Source organism: Belonocnema kinseyi, chromosome 3 (genome assembly GCF_010883055.1).
Source record: "Belonocnema kinseyi isolate 2016_QV_RU_SX_M_011 chromosome 3, B_treatae_v1, whole genome shotgun sequence".
NCBI classification, from domain to species: domain Eukaryota; kingdom Metazoa; phylum Arthropoda; class Insecta; order Hymenoptera; family Cynipidae; genus Belonocnema; species Belonocnema kinseyi.
Genome location: NC_046659.1, coordinates 88,858,508 through 88,882,067, shown reverse-complemented (window position 1 = coordinate 88,882,067; position 23,560 = coordinate 88,858,508). Strand labels below are relative to the sequence as shown.

Genomic DNA, 23,560 nt, shown 5'->3' with positions numbered 1-23,560 from the left:
GATTATCCTGAAACTGAACGATATTTATTAATACATGGCTGAAAATATTTTAAAAATAATTACGTAAAATAGGCTAAAAAATGAAGAAAATATGTATCAGGTGATTTATAGATGGCCCCTTAGGTTGGTGTGCGATGGAAAAAATGGCATGATCTGTATGAAAAGTAATGTGATGTAAATACTGTAAATATTGAAAGTAAGAAAAGGGTCAAGACTCATTTCGAGCATAAGTAGCTAAACTAAGAGTTTTCTGAAATGAGAAATTTTATTAACAAAAAAAGGTGTCATTATTGACACATCATCCCTATCACATAACGGACCTTCCCATTAAAACTCATCCATCAATAATTTGGTCTAGCATTTCCCAAATTGCACTCTAATAACAGTTCGCTATAGAATAAACAGACTAGCACTTCCACGCTGTTTCAATGATCTACATCTTCTATTTTGACACTGTACACGGCGAATACTTAACGCTTTGCTTTTGCTCGGAGCACGCAATAATACGCAAGTGACCAATTAAATTTTTTAAGTAACATGCACTGTAATAAGCATCTCGCATACCAATGTAAATAATTAGCGAACAACAATTGATTAAAAATATTTCCAACATTGACATAAAATATCAAAAGGAAACATCGATTGATTTACCGTCTTACGACAAAACAATAATTATATTCTTGTTGCATGCTCTAAGCAAAAAATAGTACACTTTGCAACAGTATATTAGAACTATTTCAATAGTTTACGATATCATAGAATCATATTACATTTATAATAATAATTATTATCTGAGTATCATAGTCTTAATTTGTTTACATCATGATTCAATATCTACCTAATTTTAGATACATCAGAACACTACACTACAGTGAAAGAACATTAATGGGAACCACCTATTAATTTCTTTGATCTATATGTATTAATTGTACACTTTGCATACGGATTATACGTTAGTCTATTCAAGGTAATGTTTAATACTTCAACAAAGAGTACCTTATCGACGATTTGCCACACTTGGCCAAACCTAATTCAAGAACGCACTGAATAAAAAATAATATACAGCAATTCAGATACGCAATATCATTAACTATCAAGTTTCATTCAAAATTATGTACCTTTAAAGATAAATGAAATGGCCAAGATACGTTAAATGATTGTATAATACACCAGGCGTATTAGCCAGCGAGCTAATCAGTGATGATAGTTTGGTAATCAACAGTCCACTAACAGAATTAAGTTTTACTACTTTCGGCCCCGGAACTTTTCTTACTTTTGCAAAAACAAATTTGCATGACAACGGAAGTTGGGCCCGAAAAGGTCAAAGCACGGTTTATCCTGCTTTTTGGACAAGAGATCAGTGACCTATATTTTTGTTTGTTTTTTACGAATTCTCACTTCTCAATACATTGTCTTGGTCGTTGTCAACGGAACTACATTCTGGTCTCGAAATCATGATCAAATTATGAACAATGTCGATGTTTCTACTTTGCTCTACTCTCAGTGCACTCATATAATTCTATATAAGCACTATGGGCCATCTTGTACAATTTTATACATAGCTACACAACAAATGTAAGGTAGCAGCAACACAGTAGTTTTCAATGCACCAACTTGATCATCAAGTAACAGAAAATAGAAATCCTTGGCCATATTCACAGTGGGATAAACGGTGCAATTGAAACAAGAGTCGACGATGGAGATAATGTCAAAGAAAATGGGATAGATTTTTAGGCATATTACACAATATTTACAAGCACGATTCTCCAACTTCTCAATGCCAATTGAAATCCTGAAAGAATACAAAAATTACGGATTTAATAAGTGTATCATAATCTGTACAAGTCGTGGACCTAAAAAGTTATAATACGCCATGTACATTTTTTGAAAATGTTTTACCATTATTATTTTTTGACTCAGTACTTATTAACCCTCAAAGTACATACATGGTAAAAATCACGGTAAAGTGCATCGTGGGTGTTAAACACCCCAGAGTATTTAATCCTGTATTGTTTAACGCCTATTGAATATTTTGTCACAATAAAATTATCTGATATAGCTTAAGGTATCTTTTATAAGGTAGAGTTGATTTAATAGCCACGTATTTTAAGTTTGTTAAAAAAAATTATTTAAAAAAGTGAAAAAATGGTTTTTTACTTAAAAATGCATGAGCTGACACAATTTTAATTATTTTAACCTGAAAATTTATGACTATGCTTTTGAAATAATGCACTTTCATAAAGAAAATATTGCAAAATGGGTGCTTTCAAAAAATATATTTATTTGCATCCCACGATTTTTTTACCTCCACTTTCATCAGCTGCTGCTAGCAGACTGACGCTTGACGCAGTATGCTAAACGACTTTACTTACAGTTAGTGTCTCCAACTACAGCAAGATGTCGACGCTTACTCAATTTTTAAAAATTAAGTATGGTTTATAAGAGTTTGAAAGTTTCTCGGGGTGACAGACACCCACAATGCACTTTAAGGGTTAAGCTTTGCTTTTAAATCAATTTTTCACTGAAATTTACTCTCTAAGCTGTCGTAAATATTAATTGGAATATTTATGTTAATTAAAAATCATAATTATATTACTCCACGTTATTTTTTTTCTTTGTTGTAAGTGAAAAAATTTCAACTTCGTATACCATATTTTATATTGACAAGTTAACATAAATTTGAGGGATAACAATTTTCAAAATATATTAAAAATTTAAAGTAACCATTAAAATATTACTTGAAAGTCAATTATTCTCTTGAAATTTATACATACAATTTTTATTATAAATTGTTCAATTGCAAAATATTTTGTGGGCATGGCATACTATCAATTATGAAAAAAAATTAATTTTTTAAATCTTATATTACGCCATGTCCAAAACAAATTTTTCACAGCTATCAAAACACATTCATAATATGGCTTAGTATAACGTTAGGCCTACGAAATAATAATAGGAGGATTCCATGCTGGAAAAACCATTAGTTTTTTTAATTGACAAATAATTTAAAACAGAGTTATATATTTTTGTGATTCTGGCATGGAGTATACCAATGACGAGGGGTTGATCAATCATAAAATTTTCGAAATTTTTTCGAATATTTAAAAATCTTTCTAAATCCCTCGCAAAATCTTTGTGAAATCTTTTAAATATTCAAGACATCTTTGTGAATTTGTTTTGATATTTGTGAAATATTTCTAAATCTTTTAAAATTTTCATGAAATAATTTGAAACCTTTTGAAATCTTTAAAAAAAATACTGAAATCTTTATAAAGGCATTGAAATCTTTGTGAAATCTTCTCAAATAATTTCAAATCCTTAAAATATTATAAAACATTTGTCAAATACTTTAACGAATTGTAAAGTCTCTTGAAACTTCTCAAATCTTCATGAAACTTTTTTGAAATTTAAAAAAATATTCTGCATTCTTTATGAAATTATTGCAATCGTTGTCAAATCTTGTCATATCTTTAGGAAAATCTGAAATATTTGTGAAATATTCATTCATTTTGTGAAATATTCATTCATTTTGTGAAATATTTGTGAAGAAATGAAATTTTTGCAATATTTTGTGAAACATTTCGAAACCTTTGCAACATTTATAAAATCTTTAAAGTCTGTTAAGATTTTTTTAAATCTTTGTTTAATCTTTACAAACAAGTTTTAAACCATTTTTATCTTCGAAATCGTTGTAAAATCTTTGCGAAAATTTGTTTAAATCTTTGAAATCTTTATATAAAGTCTTTTCAATCTTTGAAGAAATCATTGCGAAATCATAGCAATTTTAGTAAAATCTTTTTAAATCATTGTAAATTTTCTTAAGATTTGTTAAATCTTTGTAAAATAAATTAAATATTGTAAAATCTTTATGAAATCTTTCCCAACATTTTTTCGAAATCATAGCAATTTTGGTGAAATCTCTTAAATATTCTTCAGTCTTTGAGAAAACTATGAAATTTGTGGAATCTTTGTGAGATCTTCTGAAATATTTCAAATCTTTTGAAAATTTCGTAAAAATGTAGGTGAGGTTATTACAATATTTTTGAATCTTTGTAAAATCTTTGAAACCTATGAAAGTCTCGTAAAATCTTTGTTCAATCTTTAAAACCTTCCTTGAAATCTTTGAATTCTTTATAAACTCTTTTGATTCATCGTGCAATTATTTTGAAATCGTTACAATTTTCGTAAAATCTTAATTAAAACTTCCCATGATTTTTTAAATCTTCTAAAATATTTGTAGACATTTTAATCTTTAAGTTCTTGAAGAATTTATTAAATTTGTTTGCAATGTTTATGAAATCTTTTTAAATCTTGGAAGTATTCTGAAATTTTTGTGAAATCTTTGAAAAACTTTGAAATCTTCTGAAATATATCTGAACAATCTTTAAGAATCTTTAGAAACCTTTAAAACTTTTGAGAAATATTTTAAATATTCATGAAATCTTTGTGAAATCATAGCAATGTTTGTGAAACCTTTTAAAATCTTTGTTAAATCTGTGCCAAATATTTTTTTAAATGTTCATTTTTTAATTTATTTGTCAAATCCAGAAATTTGGTGTACACTCCAAAGTCGAATGATCAACCCAATATTTAATTCCCAATCACCAAATGTTATAGTCACAGTAAGAAACATGATATTCAGTGTACAGAGTGTACGTGTGTGATTTATACAAAGTGTTATTCAATAGATCTATCACCTCACCCCTATATCACATCCCAATATTATAAACAAATAGACTCGTGTTGATGATGGGACCTCACATATTTATTTTAAACGTTTTCAATTATCGAATTTTTGAGATTGGGACTCCACTAAGATCGCTGAAAATATTTCAAATCGACTAAGAAATCGAAATCGATTAGGATATATACCTAGTCCCCTCACAGAGCACCAAAGGGGTCGAGTTGAACTGCATTATTTTGAGGTTGAACAGTGGATTGAGGAGGTTGTTGTTGTTGAAGAGGAGCAACCATAACTGGGTTCGCTCCCATCATCATAGGAGCTGCTCCTCCCGCAACCATCATTCCGCTACCCGCTGGAGGAGCACCAGGCATTCCACCCATCATCGGTCTCATACCCTGCATACCCTGCATACCCACAGGCATTCCTTGTATACCCTACAGGAACCAGAGACCAGCAAACTATAAGATCTATTTATAAAAGTTCGCGATTTTATCTACCAAGGCGTTACCGTAAGCCGGGGTAAAGTTGGTAAACTCGGGGTAAAGCTGGCACATTCAGAAAAGACGTTTCATTGGCCTTGAAAATGATTTTTCTAAACTTGACCCAAACTTTGCGCCAACAAGAACCTGGTTTAGGGTGTACTATTAAATTTTTTATCTGAATAATTTTTCATTAAAAGGGTGGCCGCAAAACTTTATATTTAAAATTCCTAGATTTTTCTCTGATTAATTCCTGGCTCATTTTTCATCTTCTCTGACCCTTAATATTTAAAGCTAAAAATTAAAATCTAGTAACATTTTTAACCAAATTTAAAAACATTTGATTTTGTAACGGAATAGATTTGATAAATATACAAAATGAAAATTACTGCTTTTTACACACTGATGGAAGATTATCAACAAAAATTTAAGAATTATAAAAAAAAAATTAATTAATTTTTAGAGAATATTTGAAAAGATTTGTGAAGATACACAAAACATAATTATTAAGGACGTACTATTAAAAAAAAATTAATGGATTAACTCTCTCTAGCATAGTGTTATACATTTATGAAACCTTTTTGACCTCGTTTTTTAATATTGTTCAACAAATTGAAAAAACAAAAAATAAGTTAAAACTATTCTAGAACTTAATTTGACATTAAGAAAACATAAAAAAATTTTATTTTTTAACGGAATGGATTTGATAAATAAAAAAAATAAAAAATACTGCTTTTTTACACACTGAATGTAATTGTGACTAATCAACAGTAGTTAAATAGCTAAAAATAACGTCTAAGGGCTTTGTTGAGTAGTGAATTATTATTTCGAAGTCAAACTTAAAAAATTAAAAATTATGTATCCAATATGAGGGACAACAATTTTAAAAATAAGGCCCGTGGCTTCGAAATAGTTTTTTTAACGATGTTTCATCAATCACTGAATACGAATCTGAAGTCAAAATTCTTAAATTCAAAACAGCAGATCCAACATACCTGATAAAAATGTCAACAAAAACAAAAATGTATCAACTAATTTTTGGCCACCATATAGGATCCGCCATTTTGAATCTTAAAAATTTCTAAAATTCGACTCCAAATTCGAAATCAGCGATTCCAAAAAGCTTATATATATTAAGTTTTAAACAATTCGTATGTTAGGGGAAAATGTATACTTCAAAGGGTTAACACCATTTTAAATTTATTTATTTTTTATTTATTATTATCATGGCTGCCAGTCTAATTTACTTGGAAAATGTGACCTATTTAAACTGAAAAAGTTAACAAGAGTGATTAATTTGTTACCCCTGAAATAAATAAAAGCGACTAATGAAAATGAATAATTTGAGTACTGTTTTTTTGAACTGCAAAAAATAAATGAAGTTAAATTCTAAAGAATTCCACAAAATTGGAATTTGGAATTGAAGTTAGAAGAATTTAAGAGAAGTGATAAAAAATCGATGAAATTTATCAAAATTAATGTGTACTCGAAAGAAATCAAGTCAATGGAAAACAATTCAAAAATATATAAAAAAAATCATTGGACTCAGCCAGTTTGATACTAGTTTAGAAAAATTTTAGGGAATTCTAAAGAACTTAATAAAATGACTAACAATTTGAGATGAGTTTCAAATTCAAAGCCTCCAGGATGAATTAAACCAAAACAACAGTAAATATAATAAAAATTTCCACTGAATCGAGTTAGTTCAGAAGAATTCAAATCAAATAAAAAAATGGAATTCGGAATAAAATAAAAGAATTTAAAAGAATTCGGAATAAATAAATGAGAATTCAGGGAGAAATCCGAATGAATTCAAATTAATTGGAAAAAATATTTGAAAATGTCTTGAAATCTTTGAAACACTACAAAATCCATCACTACTTGTGATTACATTCTTGGAAATCCATTAAAATATAATAAAATTTCGTGAAATTCTATACCATTTTATATTCCCTGAAATCCTGGAAAATCTAGTAAAATACTTTGGAGTTTTAAAATCTCTTAAAATCAATCAAATCTTTGGACGTTTATTGACATTTTGTTAATCTCTTGAAAATGGCTTGGTATCTTTCAAAGTACCCTAAAATATTTGAAATCTTTTGAAAATTCATTAAGTGACTGAAATAAATTGAAAATTCCTTGGAAAATTTAAAAATTACCCTAAAATCTTTGAAATTCCTTGAAATTATTGAAATTAATTGATAAATATTTTGAACATTGAATTGATTAAGAAAATTTAGAAGATTTCAAGTGAATCGAAAAAATTCAAAATTTAAAAAGAATTCAGGTACCCAATTCATTTAAATTAAAAGAAAATAATATTTGAAATTCTTTTCAAATATGTGAATCCTTAAGAAATCCCTCACTACTTGTAAATAAATTCTTTGAAATTCATTAAAATACTATAAAATATATAAATTTATTAAGATACATTGAGTTTTTTAAATTCCTTGTAATGTTTTAAAAATACCCTAAAATGTTTCAAACTACTTCAAATGATTGAAATCAATTAAAATCCTCGAAAATCTTATAAAAATCTTCAGAATCTTTTCAAATATTTTAAGACCTTTTAGGTCCAGTAAAATCGTTCAATACCTTACAAAATTCTAGAAAATTCTTCACAACCTTTTGAAAATGCCTTTTTTTGAAAACAAAATGGGAAAAGTCTCTTGAAATATCTTTTGAAATACTTAAAAATTATTAAAATCCCTTGAAATCCCTTCCAAACATTGAAATAAATAAAAATTCTTTGGAAGCTTTTAAAATGTCTTCCAATACTAAAAATCTTTTGAAATCATTTTAAATATTTTAACTTTTTAAAGCAACATTCATCAGAATTTTTTAAATACCCTAGAATATTTCAAATTTTTGACATTTTTTAAAGCTCTCAAAAATTTCTTTCAATTTTTAAAAATACATTAAAATCTCTCAAATTATTTTAACACCATTGAAATCTTTTAAAATACCATAAAATCTTTAAAATTCTTTAAAATATTTGATAATACCTTGAAAAATGTGAAAATCTTTACCATCCTGCGAAAGTCCTCACCTCTAGTAAATAAATTCTTTAAAAACTATGAAAAAAATGATAAAATCCAGTGAAATTACATGAAATTCGGAATCTTTAAAAAATACTCTAAAATCCTTTGAAATCTTTTTAAATCCCTTGAAACTTTTTAAAGCTCTTTCTTGAAACTTTTTCAAATACACTATAATCTTCCAAATTAGTTGAAGTCTTTTAAAATACCCTAAAATATTTCAAAAGAATTTTCAATGAAAAGCGATTAAAATGGTCCTGACTTTTCCCTGGTTGCAAGGTTTTCGTTGACCTGCGGCCACCCTGGTTACCATAACCCGGGGTAAAGTTTGTCCATTCGGGGCAACGCTGGTACATTCAAAAAAGTTTCTTTAGCCTCAGAATTTTTTTCGAAATTCATCCCGAGTTTTACACCAGCATTAACCTGGTTTAGGGCGTACTACTTCATTTAAATTTCAATCATTTTTCCTAAATTAGGAAACTCCAAGAGAGTATTGCTCAGTAGTGGCTATCCAGATTAAACTTACAAACTCGGATCGTAAAAGAAATAACCGATTGTCAGTAAAATTTTCGTCGCCAGAGTCACAATTATGTTAAGGGTACTTGAGAAAGATTAGAAATCCATAAACTGAATTGGGAATTATTAAACGTAAGTGCACTCTACTTATGGGTGCTAATTACGTATAATTATTTGTAACATATGGTATTACCAGGTGCTAAATATTGCAATAAATGGGTAAAAATGCGCAAGCAAGGCTCAAGTGATGTTGTTCAGTGAGGCAACAAACAGAGAGTTATGGTACAAAAGTGCCCGTAGATTATAATTTTTATTTAATTTGACGTTTTTTCGCATTCTTAATGAGATGCTACGCTGCATCGGAGCATCAAATTTCTCAAAACAGGGAAAATAGGGTAATTTTGCATAAAAGTAGGGAAATAAAATTTTTGCTTTAAATGAATACAGGTAAAATATTACTAAAATTTCAAGATTTAGCATTCTCAACGAAACAGTTGAATTTTCAACTAAACAAGATACATTTTCTACTGAAAAAGATGAATTTTCAAGCCAGAAATATGAGTTTTTAACAAAGCAGTTCGTTTTCAAGCTAAAAAGTAAAATTTTTTAGAAAAGATTTGACTTTTAAACCCGATAAAATGAATTTTCAACCTAAAAGTTAAATTTCAACCAAGAACAAATTTCAACCGAACAGTTGCATTTACAAACAAATAATTGAACTTTCAAGCAACAGAGATGAATTTTTAATAAAAAGTTGATTTTTTAACCGAATAGTTGATATGTCACCTCAAAAGATGAATGTTCAAGCCAAAAGAACCTTAAATATAATAGTAGACTTTTTAATTAAAAAGAATTCACATTTAAATAAAACTGTGGACTTTATTAACAAAAGGGGAGTTTTAAATCCAAAAGGACTAATTTTGCACAAAATAGTTCTATTATCAACAAAAGACAGATTCATTTTCAAATAAACAGTGGCATTTAAAAAAAAAACATGAAATTTCTACCAAGAGATGAATTTTCAAAGCAAAAATAGTAATTTTCAACCAAAAAAGATAAAAAATTTCAACATTGTTAAATTTCTAAGCAAAAAAGACAAATTTATTACAAAACACATGAATTTTCAGTACAAAAATTAATTTTCAACCAAATGGTTGAATTTTCTACGAAAATAGTTGTATTTTCAACCTAAATAGAGGAACTTTCCACAAAATAATAGAAATTTCAACCAAGAAGATTAATTCTTAATCAAACATACAGCAGTGATTTTTAAATAAAAAATAATTACTTAAAAAGAAAAAAAGTTACATTTTTAAATTGGGTTTCATTAATTCAGTTCGCATTTAAGCGCAAAAAAATAAAATAAAACAAGAAAAAGGGAAAGTTTTTTTGGAAATAGGGGAGGATAAGGAAAAGAGTTTTGAAGCCTGCGATATTTAACAAAACGCGAAAATAGGTAAAAACGTCAAGAAAAATTTAATATTCCGGTGAGATGAGTGCATGGTAAAGAAACTACGTTAGTAATCAGTCAGCTGTACAATTATTAAAATATTTAATAGACAAAATGTATGTATAAGGAAAGAAGTAATGTATCCTAGGTAAAAAAAATGCATTGAATGCAACAAAAAAAACTCACCAGTGGTGTGGCTGGAGAAGGGTAACCCAAAGTGGTAGTTGGAGGAAGTTGCGTCATTCCTTGGCCCTGTAACAGCCAGTAACATGCCATATGCCATGCATGCATCACACAACTAAATCTGCCAATTGGTGAAAAAAGTTGGGTCTAATTTTGATTCAAACTAAACTCAACAAATCAATTGTTCAAACTGTTTTCTTTTTTCATTTTTTCTAAAACCACTAGTAATTTTCATAAGTGAGGAGAATTTTCGTCCAGTAGAACCAAAAATTATCTCGGGCCTGATTTGAAAAATTAATAATATATCCTTCAAATGAAAACGTATTATTTTTAACAAAATTAAATTGTATTAGAGATTGCAGGAAACGGCCAAAAATAGGGTAACCTAGTGATCCCTTAGAAGCGTCTAAGTCTAAGTGATGTGGATCATTCGCAAAAGCTAATTCAAATTTACAGATAGGAGAATTCATGCTTATGTGAATTAATTGATAAATAAAAAAATCTTAAATTACCATGGGACGATAGCCAGCTCCTGTTGTAGCAGCCATTGGCTGAGGCGTCCAACCTGCTTGGCCTGCTTTTGCAGTATTTTTAGGAGAATTCCACTGCATTCCTCTGAAAAATTGCGTTTTTATCAATGTTATTCTAGCAGATTTCGCAGTCCAAAGTGCTCTCAAAATGGGAGCAATAGGGTTAATTTTCACGAAAATAGGGGAATATATTCTTTAAAATAAAATTATTGTAAGTGGCATATTGAATTCAATATAAAATAAATTTTCAAGTAAAAATAGTTAATTTGTAAACAAATGGATGAATTTTTGACTGAAAATGAGTAATGTTTAACTAATATATGAATTTTTAACAAAGTAATTTCACTTTTAACAATCTAGTTGAATTTACTAGAAAAAAGGCGAATTTTCAACCATAACTGGAATACTTAAATTTTTAGTTGAAAAGATTAATATTTCATCAAAAGCATTGATTTCTCAAACAAAAAAGATAAATTCGAAGCAAAAAATATAATAATTGATTCAACCAAAAATGGAATTTAAAAAATTTTAGTCCAAAAAATTAATTTTCAACCAAGAAAAGGCGACTTTGTAACAAAATTACCAAGAAAATTAATTTTGTACTCAAAAAGACCAATTTTGAACAAAAAAAAAGCAAATTTTCAACCAAATTGTTGAACTTTTGGATAAAAAGATAAATTCTCGACCGAAAATGGAACGCAATGGATTTAAACAAAAAGAAAAACTAACTCGTTGATATTTCAACCAAAAGGGATTTTAATTTTAAATTAAACAGTTGAATTAAACCAAACAATATGAATTTTGGACAAAAATTTAGTAATTGAAAATTGTCAACCACTAACCATAAGAGATTAATTATCACAAAAAATTTGAGTTTCCATGCTAAGAAGACGAATTTTTTTCAAACAGTTAAATTTTAATCCAGATAAAATGAGTTTTCAACGACAAAATTAAATTTTCAACCAAATGGTTAAATTACTATCAAAAAGAAAATATTTTAAACCAAACCTTTGACAAGCAAATATTTAAACATTCAACCGAAATATACGAATTTTTAATAAAATAATTTATTTTTTAACGAACAAGTTGAATTTTTCACCTAAAAATATTAATTTTTCACCTAAAAACATTAATTTTCAACCAAAAACAATTACAGTTTCAACCAAATAGTTCAACTTAAAATTAAAAAATTGATTTTTCTAGTAGACATTTGAATGAAAAACAGGTCAATTTTTAATTAAAAACAACAAAATTAATTTTTCTACCACAAGAGCTAAATTGTTAACAAAAAAATTAAGTTTTCATGCTAAAAAGTCGAATGTTTTTAAAACAACTGACTTTCAAACCGAGAAAGATGAATTTTCAATAAAAAAAGTTAATTTTCAACCAAGAGGAATGAATTTCCATCCGAATAGTTGAATTATCAAAAAGAACATATTTTCAACCAACCCGTTGCAGTGACAAACAAGTAATTGAAGTTTCAACCAAAAGAGACTAATTTTGAACGAAATATTTGAATTTTAAACATATAAAGATACACTTTGTTACCAAATGGTCAAATTTCCAAACAAAAACGATTGAACTTCAATAAAAAACCGTTTCATTTTCAACCAAATATGCAGTTAAATTTTTTAATTAAAAATTGATTTCTTAGAAGACAGTTTGTATAAAAAAATGGGGTTTCAACCAATAAAGGTGAATTTTTAACCAAAAATTAATGTCAGCTAAAAAATGAAATAGTTGATATTTCAGTCGAAAAAAAATTTTATTTCAAATTATAAACAGTTAAATGAAACAACAAAATACGCATTTTGATCCAAAAAGTTTAATTTTTAATGCAAAAAGATGAATTTTCTGTTTAAAAATGGCAAATTTGTAACAAAATAGTTAAATTTTTAACAAACTAATTGAAATTTCAACGAAATAATACAGTTGTTAACGAAAAAAGATCAAGTCTGGACCAAAAATACAATAACAGAATTCGCATAAAAAAAGAATTAAGTTTCCATCAAAATTAGTTGGACTTTTTTATTCGTTTCTATTAATTCAGTTCGTATTTAAAGGGGAAAAATCGAGAAAAAGGGGAAGTTCCTTGAAAACAGGGGAAAAAGTACGAATTATTTTAAAAAAAGGGGAAAAGAACAGAATATTTTTTATTTCTTACTTGACTTGTTGCTGCGCACTCTTATTTATGGAGAGATTTTCTGCAAGACTGGCGAGACTACTGTCTAAGTCTCCGGTCAATACTTTTCCACCAGCTGCTGCAGTCGGTTGCTGCCCAGCTGAAACGTTACGAGATCCAGAAACTGTTACAACAACAGTAGAAGTGCTAAAATTCTGAAAATCTAAGCACAGAAAAGTCAGCCAAAGCACTTCAAACAAAGCCAAAATACTTTTATGATTAATAACATCATCTAAACCACATGCATGAGCTACAACTACATAATCATTAAACTATACAAAATAACATTTTAGATTATACAATATGGAAACTAAGTTAATTTCTCTATGAAGTTTTTGCTTATAAAAACTGTATTCTACCATCAATTAATAAAATAAAATAAATGTTAATTGTAAATTAATGTGGGTCGAAAAAAAGTAAAATTATAAATAAAAAACCGCCTAGCACTAAAAGTTTTTTTCTTCTGGCTAAAATCTTACTGATTCTTATGAATTTACCAAGTATTTCAACTTTTAAACAGGTCGTTAAATTTTCAAAAGAAAAAAATAAATAAATTCTCAACAGTTGACTTGAACCAAAAAGGACGATTTTTTGACAAAATAGTAAAATTTTCAACCAAAAGAGATTCATTTTCAACTACAAAGTGGCATTATAAATAAAAAGACATGGAATTTTTACCAAAAAAGATGAATTTAAAAATAAAAAATTTCCGAACAGAGTTGACATTTCAACAGAGCAAGATTTTCAGTCAATAAAAAAATTTTTTATTCAAATTGTTGAATTTTCAAGCAAAAAAGACGAGCTTTCTACAAAACAGTTGAATGTTTAACCAAGAAGATTTTTTTCTATAAAAAATAGACGGATTTTCGAGAAATTACGCACATTTTGAACCTAAAATGATGAATTTTCAACAACAAAATTTATAGTTGATATTACATTCAAAAAATAGTTTAATTTTAAATTAAGAACACTTTCACATAACCAACCAAGACGAATTTTCAATAAAATATTTGAATCTTTAACTAAAAGAAATTAATTTTCGATCAAAGAATAGCATTGTTAACCAAGATAATTGATTTTTTTTTAATACGAATTTTTAACAATAAATATACATTTTCAACAAGATAGTTATATTTTCAACGAAAAGAACTAATTTTCGACCAAAAAATACGAATTTTGAACAAAATGCATACATTTTCTACTAAACATGACAATTTTCAACTAAAAACGAAATGAATTTTCGACAAAATAGTTATTTCGAAACAACAAAGATGAAAGATCAACAAAATAGTTCAATTTTTAATGAAACAGAATTTTTTAGTCAGGGCAGAAATAAAATTTCAATAAAACTGTTGAATTTTCAAGCCAAAAATGTGATTTTTCAACAAAACAGTTCACTTTTGAACAAAAAATTTACCTTTTAACAAAATTATTCAATTTGCAACAAAAAATCTTATGTGAGAAATGGGTTTGACTATAACTCCCCCCCCCCCCCTTTAATATGTTCTTGTAAGATTTTAATATTTTCCGTTTTTATAGGACAAAATCTCATTCCTATAAATCTCAACAATTTAAAGTAATTTCTGAAACCTGTTTTTTTAATGTAAATTTTGAGTACAATCAAAATTTTATATGCATACAAAATTAGGATTGTTCTAAAGGTTGAAAAACATTATTTTAGTTATGTATTTGAGTTTTACAAAAATCAGATTTTTTCCTAGAAAACCTGAACAAAATATGTAAGTTTTCCGAAAAATAAGCACGTTGATGACGAAAAAAAATATTATTAGCGACTTTTGCAAAACTCTTAATGTTTAAGAATTTTTCAATCTTAATTTAATACAGGATCTGACAATTCTTATAATTGTTAAAATATTCTCAATTTTTCTACGTGAATTTTGAATAAAAAACAGTTTAAATGCACAAAAATATTTTAGTATAGTTTTAAAAGTTTAAAAAAATTATATTAGTATTTTGAGGTTTAAGAAAATGAGATTTTGACACAGAAAAACTGAAAATATTGAAATATTACAACATTATTGAACATTAGGCATATTTTTTGAAAACCAAACTCATTTTTTTAAACATTTTTGTTGCGCAAAACCTCAGGATAATAATCGATTTATTTGAATTTTAACAGAGGTTATAAGAGGGAAAAATTTAATCTCTTGTTTTGACTTACAATTTCATTCTTGTTCGATTTATCCTATTGTAAATATAATTAATAGATAAAAAAATCATTTTCTAAAATAAATATAGCAATAATCATGCGCCGTAATCACTCTAGGTTAACTGACAGATTTTTTTTTACTACATATCTATAATTGCAACTGTAACACTCAAGTCAACTTTGGCTTAAAGTGCAGGAGGATAGGTAATTTTTAAGTTCTGGAAAATGATAATATTTGAGAGCTCTGGAAAATAAAATTATATATTTTTATTTTAATAATAAATATTTTATCTATGAACAAAGTATAACATGTATTATTCCAATAACAGGGATCACAGTGGTACAGAATTTCAATTTCAGGGAAAATAGAGTAATTTTTCTACGAAAAAAGTGTTTTTTTATGGGAAATTTTTCACTTTTGCAAATACCATCGTGAATAAAAAAAAATGAATAAATTCAACACTTATATAAGAAACCACAAATTTACTAAAATAGAGGGATTTTTTTACGTAACTTTTAAGTCCAAATATAAAATTAATATTAGTACAGAATTTTTGTATTTCATGGTATTCATTATTTCAAATAATTGAAAAGAAAAGCAAGGACAATGTTTTTAATATTTCACTAAAATTAATGTCTTAACTTCAGAATTAATGTATAATATTTTTGTATAGACAATCAAACCGTTACATATTTGTTGAAAAATACTAAATTCTGACGAAAAAGACTAAAATCACCTAAATTTTTTCATAAATGATTAGACCCTTCAAAATTTTTCGTTTAAAGGCGCAAGAGAATTTAAAAAGCATAAATGTTTCTTAATTTGCTTAAGATTTTTGATGATTTTTCATATTGAGCATATTTTAGGTGTACTGACAAATATAAATTTTATAAATCAAGTTAAAAACAAAGTTACTTTGAATTTGACGGTACATCTATAAAAAATCCCTAAAAGGAATTGTTTATGGATTTAATTTTTAAATTTAAGATGTAAAACACAACTTCAAACAATGAAAAGACAACCAGGTTTAAAAAACAATGATTACGAGACCGAAGAAGAGAAAAACACGCAAATATAGGGATTGTGGGTGATCTTTTTAGCTTTTAGAAAAATAGACAGAAAAGGGGGAAAACAGAGAGAAAATGGGAAAAATAGGAGGAAGAGGAATAGAAGACTACCTGTGATCCCCGCAATAATATAAGGAATCGAGTTTCATTCAAATAAAAAAGTGAATGAAACTGACTCAAACTTCAATTCAAAAGTATTGAACAAAAAATTGTAACAAGGAAAATTCCGCTCATTTTAGTAAAATTAAAATGAGTTAAACAAATTCAAGAAAATTCAAAAGAATTTTATAAAATTCCTAAGAATTCGAAAAAAATCCATTAAATTAATTCAGAAGAATTCAATAAAAAAAACAAAAGAATTCCAAAAAAATCAACAGAATTTATAATGAATTAATATTATTTATTTAAATAATTTGAGAGATCATAAAACCTTATAGTTCCTATAAAATCGTTCCAAATTTTCAAAAATTCTTTACAATATGAACATTTCCTTAAATCCCTAAAACGAAAATTCCTCGAAATTTATGTAATCTCTTGAAAATGTCTTATTAGTTTTTAAAATACCCAAAATATACGTAAAATTGTTTGAAATCCCCTTTAAGTACTAAAATCAATCAAATTTTCTCGGAATCTTTCAAAAATATGTACCGTAAAATATTTTTAAAACCCTTTTAAACATCTTCAAATTATTTTAAAAAACTAAAAATTCCTTGGAATCTTTTAAATCCATCGAAATCCTTTCAAATTTTTGTAATCTATTAAAAACTGCCTAGAATCTTCAAAAATACCCTCAAATATTTCAAAAACTTTGTAATCTTTAGAAAATTCTTGAAAACTTTTAAAGCTCTCTAAAATTCCTTGGAATTGGAAAAAATAAAACTACCGTCAAATCTAAGATTTCATCTCCACGAGGGCGCTGTTATTCCCAATGCAACTTGTACGTTATTTTAAAGTTTCTCGCCTTGGTCACCCAAGATAGAACTTTATCATTTGGACATCTCCCTAAAGCAGAGGTCTCCACAATCTACAGGTGCAGCGTGACCCAGGATCACCCGACTTTTTTCAAAATCTATAAATTTTTTTCTCGTCGGGAAACTGAGATCAAATTTATGACCCCTCGAAAAAAATCCCATTTGGAAGGGCTAGATTTTTAAAGCTGAACCTGGAGAACTTTTTTTTTTGTATAACTTGACAGCACTTGAAATAAAAAGTATCTCATTTGAAGTATTTGAACTAAGTAATTGCCGATAATTTTTAACAGGTTCTAAACAACACTATCGCAACTGAAGAGGAAAAATTTCTTCGCATTGGTACTCAAAAATTGTAAAGATTATAATACATTTTTTGTATATCTGTTAGAATTAATAATTTAATCAATTATTTAGCTCCGCTGACAATTTTTTAAACGGTTACAATTGAGAAATTTGTTATTATGTACTGTAAGATTGATTATGTTTTAATATTAGACAATAGAAATCCAAGGACCCGTGAATTTCTTGCTACTTTTGAATATTTGACATTATTTTATTAGGATATAATTTTTATGTAATTATAATAATTAAGCAATGACCCTTAAATTTGAGATCCCCATTTTTATTCGAAACTTCATGCTAAAATTGAGAATTATGAAATAAAATAATAAATGCTTAGTTTTCGTTACTTTAATATTACTGAAAGAGAACGCATTTTGAAAATGTTTGAGAACACTTTTTTCTTAATTTGAAAATTCAATGTACGGATATTTATAGTAATAAAAAAGACGAACAATTTATCCTAATCACTTTTTTCGATAAAAAGAATATTCTCCGAGTTATAGCATTTTCAAAATAATTTTAATCAATCTAAAATCAAAATTTTAAGTCAAAGAAAGCACGATATGAAAAAAGTCAAAAAGAGAAAACATTGCTTTTTGAAAGTCCTACAAGATTATCATAAGAAATTTTTGGATTTTTTTTGAAAATCGAAAATTCAAATTTTAATTGCACAAAAAATAATGAAAAATTCCATTTTGTTGTCAAACTATGAAGAATACGAAAAAAGATGAATTAACAGAAATTGTGATCTTAAAAAAGATATACAAATTCGTTCAAATTACTTCTTGATTGGACGCGTACTTTTTGTTTGATTTGTGAAAAATAGCATTGAAAATTCAAAAAAAAAAAATGTTATGGAAACACAACCAAAGTCAAAAAAAAAAGATTAAGCAAAACCTGTTCACAAATATCTGTTAAAAATCGAGCGCGCAGCGCGAGTGTCACGATAAGAATGTGTACCTCAAAGCCTACAGAGCTTTGAGAAACTTACTCTTTAACTATACTTAATTAGGTAAAAAATGCAGAATATAAAGACGCAAACAAATACTGCAATCTAAAAGTGACCTTTTTGATAAAACTGCATTCAAACATTCCAAATGCAAAAAATAAATATCCAAGCGCAAAGCACAAGGTAACCCATTATCGAGCGCGAAACGCGAGATTCATCATAAGCTTGCCTAGGGCGCGTCCAAACTTGCGAGCTGCGCGCGCTGGGCGCGATGAGAATGTACCCGCCAGACCGGCAGATTTGTTACGAGGGATCATAAATTTCCTCTCATTTTACCGTCGACAAAAAAAGATTTGGCAGATCTTGAAAAAGGCCGAGCGATCCTGGGCCGCTTTGCATCTGTGGATTGTGGAGACTCCTGTCCTAGAGATAGTTCCCACAAATACTTGTTTCTTTGTGTGTGTTTCAGTAAGTCGAAATCGCTCGTCTCGATTGGATTGACAGGATAATAATAACAATGATAATAGAAAAAGCGATAGTAGGACAGCTGATTAGCAATAACAAATAGTGCATGCATGCAAAAGCGTGGTTTTCATAGTCCCTTCACCTGACATTGGCTGCTTTGCCGGGGAGCCGTATCCCACAGGAACTTGGGTTTGGGAAGGTGGCACTCCGTAACCAACCATGGGCGCACCTGCCATCATAGGCTGTCCAGCACCCCCCATGCTGCCTCCCATATCAAACATGGCAAATCCCTGTTGAACAGGTTGCTGTGCTTGTTGAACAGGGGCGACCTGTTGGGCAATGGGAGCTGGACGCGATGGAGACCCACCCAGTGCCATACGAATACTGTCGTTCAAGTCGTCGAATGCACTTTTGCTTTGGACTGCAGCTGACGTAGCTGACGTAGCTGATGAGGCTGAAGCTGGCCTACCAGGTGATGTTCCGCCAACTGCCGGAGACATTGCACGTGGTGTACCATTAGCAGCTGACGCGGGAGGCGGTGGTCTGGGAGGCGGCGTCGCAGTGGACTTGCCTGAGGCAAGAGGCGTCGAGGACATTGCTCCCGGTGCTAAACCAGTAGCAACGTCCCCGTCGCTCCCATCCGAGGCCATGAGCATTGCTGAGTCGCTTCCAAAGAAATCTGCCTGACCGCCAGCACTGAAAAGGTCTCCACCTTGCGGTTGAAATTCACCGCTGCCGGGAGCGGCAGTTGCACCTTGGTCAAACATGCCAAGAGCTGCTGCATTCGTGGCTTGAGGACCGGAAGCGGGGAAGTCGGACATGAAGGGATTAGGTACGGCTGTTCCAGGGACAGCAGCTTGCATAAAAAGTGACCAAGATGCACGATTAGTCTCAGATCAGTAAGGTAAAAGAAGCAAAAGTCGTAATGCCATATTATGCAGTGTACGTTATTAGAATGAAAGATAGGTAGAAGTGCAGATAAGTAATTCCTTGTTATTGCCCAAATTAATTCATTCAGAAATTCCTGTGCATTTTTAACTCCGCAAATCTGGAATCGCCACTCGAATCTTGAAGAAAAAAAAACACTAGATAGATATAAAACCTCCCCTCTTAGTTCGAACATTAGAATGGAATAAGCAAGCCAATAGCAGACTTCACAGCCCAAAATGCTCTCAGGAAGGGGAAATAGGGGTATTTTCACGAAAATAGGAGAATACATCCTTTCAAATAAAAAAAATTTATGGTATCATATTGAAGCAACAAAAAAAAGTGTCTTTAACAAAGTAGTTCAACTTTCAATCAAGTATTGTAGAATTTTCAACCAAGAAAATAAATTTTCAAATGAAAAGTTAAATTTTCAACTAAAAAAGATCAATTCTTAACAAAACGTGAAATAGTTCATTTTTTAGTTAAAAAAAATAATTTTGAATTTAACAATTCTCAACAAAATAATTAACTTATAACTCAAGGAGCTGTATTTTCAACTGAAATGACTCCCCAACAACAATAAAAAATGCAATTTTCTTAAAGTAGATCAACTTTTAACCAGGAATAGTTAAATTTTCAACTAAAAAGATTAAGTTTCTACCCAAAAAGGCCATCTTTCAATGAAATACTTCATTGTTCAACTCAAGAGATGATATTTCAACCAAGAAGATTAATACACTTCCAAAAAGACGAATTTTCAACAAATTACATAAATTTGATACAAAAAGTTAAGTCTTCAACCAACGAGATGAATATGTAACAAAAATGATGAATTTTTAATCAAAGCGATACATTTTCCGGAAAAAAGTTCAACATTCAACTAAAGAATTGAATTTTTAAACAAATAGTTGCATTTTTAATTTAAAAATATCAATTTATCAACCAATAAATGAATTTAGTTAAATTTTCAGTTAAAAATATTAATATTCCAAATAAAAGACGAATATTCAATAAATTAGTTACCTTTTCAACAAAAATATGGATTTTTAACCAATATGATTAATTTTCTATACAAAAATGCGGGAGCATTTTAAAAAAAAATACAAGAATTTCCAACCAAATAGCAGAATTTTCAACCAATAAAGATCAATTATAAAAAAAAGTAAATAATTAAATTTACTAACAAAAAATACAAATTTCTAACCAAATAGTTGAATTTTCAACCAAAAAAGATCAATTTATCAACTCAAAATATGGATTTTTAACCAATAAGTTTAATTTTCTATTAAACAAAAAAAAAATAATGAAGCTTTTTCAAAAAAAAAAAAAAAAAGTACAGGAATTTCCAACCAAATAAATTAATCATTAACTAAAAAAAAGAATTTTCCAATAATAAAAAAAAAAGAATTATTAACAAAATCGTTAATTTGTCAACGACAGATATGATTTTTCAACTGAAATCATGAATGTACAATCAATAAAATTAATTTTTAACAAACTAGTTCCACTTTCCATTAAATATAGTTGAATTTTATAAATGAAAAATATGAATACACAAAAAAATGTAACCGATGATATTTCAAACCAAAAAAATTTTCATTTTAAATCAAAAACAGTTTAATTCAACCAAAGAAGACGAATTTTCAAAAAATAGTTCAATTTTAACCAAAAGACATCAATTTTAAGTTTAAAAAAATCAATTTTCAATCAAGATGATTAATTTTCTACCAAAAACCACGAATCTTCAACAAAATACATGGATTTTCAATCAAACAGTTAAATTTTTAATAAAATAGTTCGACTCTAAGCAAAAGAGATGAATCTTTTAAGAACAGAATTACTAACAAAATCTTCCACCAAATCATTAAATTTTTAACAAATTATTAACAAGATATTCAACCGAAAAAATTAGCTTTCAACCAAAAAGATTAATTTTCACACAAAAAAGTCAACATTTAACAACAAAAGAAAAGATGAATTTTATACAAAAAAAATATATAACAATTTACATTTCAACCAGAAAATACGAATTTTCAACTAAATAGTTTAATTATGTTTTACCAACAAACGTGAATTAAAAAATGTCTTTGTCAACAAAATAATCAGATTTTCAAACAAAAATGATTGAACATCAATCAAAAACTGTTGAATTTTCAAACAAAAACTCGAATTTTTAATCCGAAAGAATGAATTTTCGATTAAAAAAGACGAATGTACAACAAAACAGTCGAATTTTTAACCAAAAAGACAACTTTAGCAAAACAGATGTCTTTTTAATAGAACAGATGAATTTTCAATCAAACAATTAAATTTTCAATTAAAAAGAAGAAATTTTAACAACAAGAGATAAACTCTAAAAATGTAATAGAGATTTAAAACAGAAAGAATGAACTTTAAACGAGAAATAGTTGGATTTTTTCTTGCATTCTAATAATTCAGTTCGGATTTAAGCACAAAAATGAGACAAAGTGGAACTTTCGCGAAAAGGGCGGAAAAAAAAGAAATTTTTTTTTAATGAGTCAAGAGGGGAATAGGGAAAAGAGTGTGAAGTCTGCAATATAACCCTTGAAAAAAAACTCCTGATCGAGTGGCCACCCGCTAATTGTTATATCCCAAACTAATTAATTTGGGAATTCTGCTCTCAACTAAACTGCTTTCCTCGGCTTTAATTTACACTTAAATTACGTTACGTACATTCTAAAAGTCTAAAATATGTTTAATACAGATTTCTCATGAATCCATTATGAGATGTGAAATACTATAATCTAAATGCAGAAATGAAATGCAAAGCTTTCCCCACCTCTATTTCAATTGTACCATGAAAAAAACAATAAAGATCTGATTTACAAAAAAAGGACGATGAGTTAAATCTATATTAACGACTTAAGAAACCTTTACCTCATCTGTTTGGATTGATAGTTTGTATAGTAAAAAGTAGAAATAAGAAAGTGATTCCATGGCAGAGAGATTGCTTGAGATTTTAAACTTACTCGTTTGTGGATCTTGACTTCCAAAGACTGATGAAAAGTTGTTATCTGTAACAAAGTTATTAGATGCTGGTAGTGCGGCGGTGAAACCTACAAAAACAAAATAAAAAGCGTGCGTAAAGTAATTTTAGAAAAATGTTGCAAAATAATGATACAAAAGAACGAGAGAAAAAAAAGGTTTTACTTACCATTACCGTTGGTCATCCACATATTATTTTGTACGGGGGCAGGTTGCCCAACAGTCGGTTGAGGTGCGCCAAACATGTCTGCAAATGGATTTCCGGCTAACTGGAGAAGATCATCTGATGCTTTCTGTGACTAAAATAAAGGGGAGAGAGGGTAAGTCTTATAAATATAAAGATGTTTTTTTTTTTACATTTGTATATATTATATATTTTTTTTTCAAACTTTTTGTTGGGTGAACTCGGTTTTTCATCATAGCAACGAAGTTAATCAAGTGACTGATGAGATTAGGATGTTATAAGCTAATACAAAATTAGGAGCATGGTATAGTTTGGAGTTCGTCTTTTGCCGCTGTTATACTTAAACAGCGGCTGCGAGCGTTGAAGGTGACAACATATTTATTATTGAAATGTTGTCACAGGCTTATACTATTATT

General features: G+C 28.5%; 1 protein-coding gene across 1 annotated transcript in view; it reads right to left on the bottom strand.

The window, feature by feature from the left end:
• Positions 1-246: 246 nt before the first annotated feature.
• LOC117169927 (clathrin coat assembly protein AP180) overlaps positions 247-23,560 on the bottom strand; it is a 97,849-nt gene continuing 74,535 nt past the window's right edge. Inside the window, exons 8-15 of the mRNA XM_033356436.1 lie at positions 23,130-23,259; positions 22,945-23,031; positions 19,170-19,883; positions 13,045-13,162; positions 10,863-10,965; positions 10,354-10,419; positions 4,873-5,118; positions 247-1,792 (exon numbers count right to left, since the gene is read on the bottom strand). Coding sequence (XP_033212327.1) covers positions 4,882-5,118; positions 10,354-10,419; positions 10,863-10,965; positions 13,045-13,162; positions 19,170-19,883; positions 22,945-23,031; positions 23,130-23,259 — 1,455 coding nt within the window. The 3' untranslated portion in view covers positions 247-1,792; positions 4,873-4,881. The remainder of the gene's footprint in view (positions 1,793-4,872; positions 5,119-10,353; positions 10,420-10,862; positions 10,966-13,044; positions 13,163-19,169; positions 19,884-22,944; positions 23,032-23,129; positions 23,260-23,560) is intronic.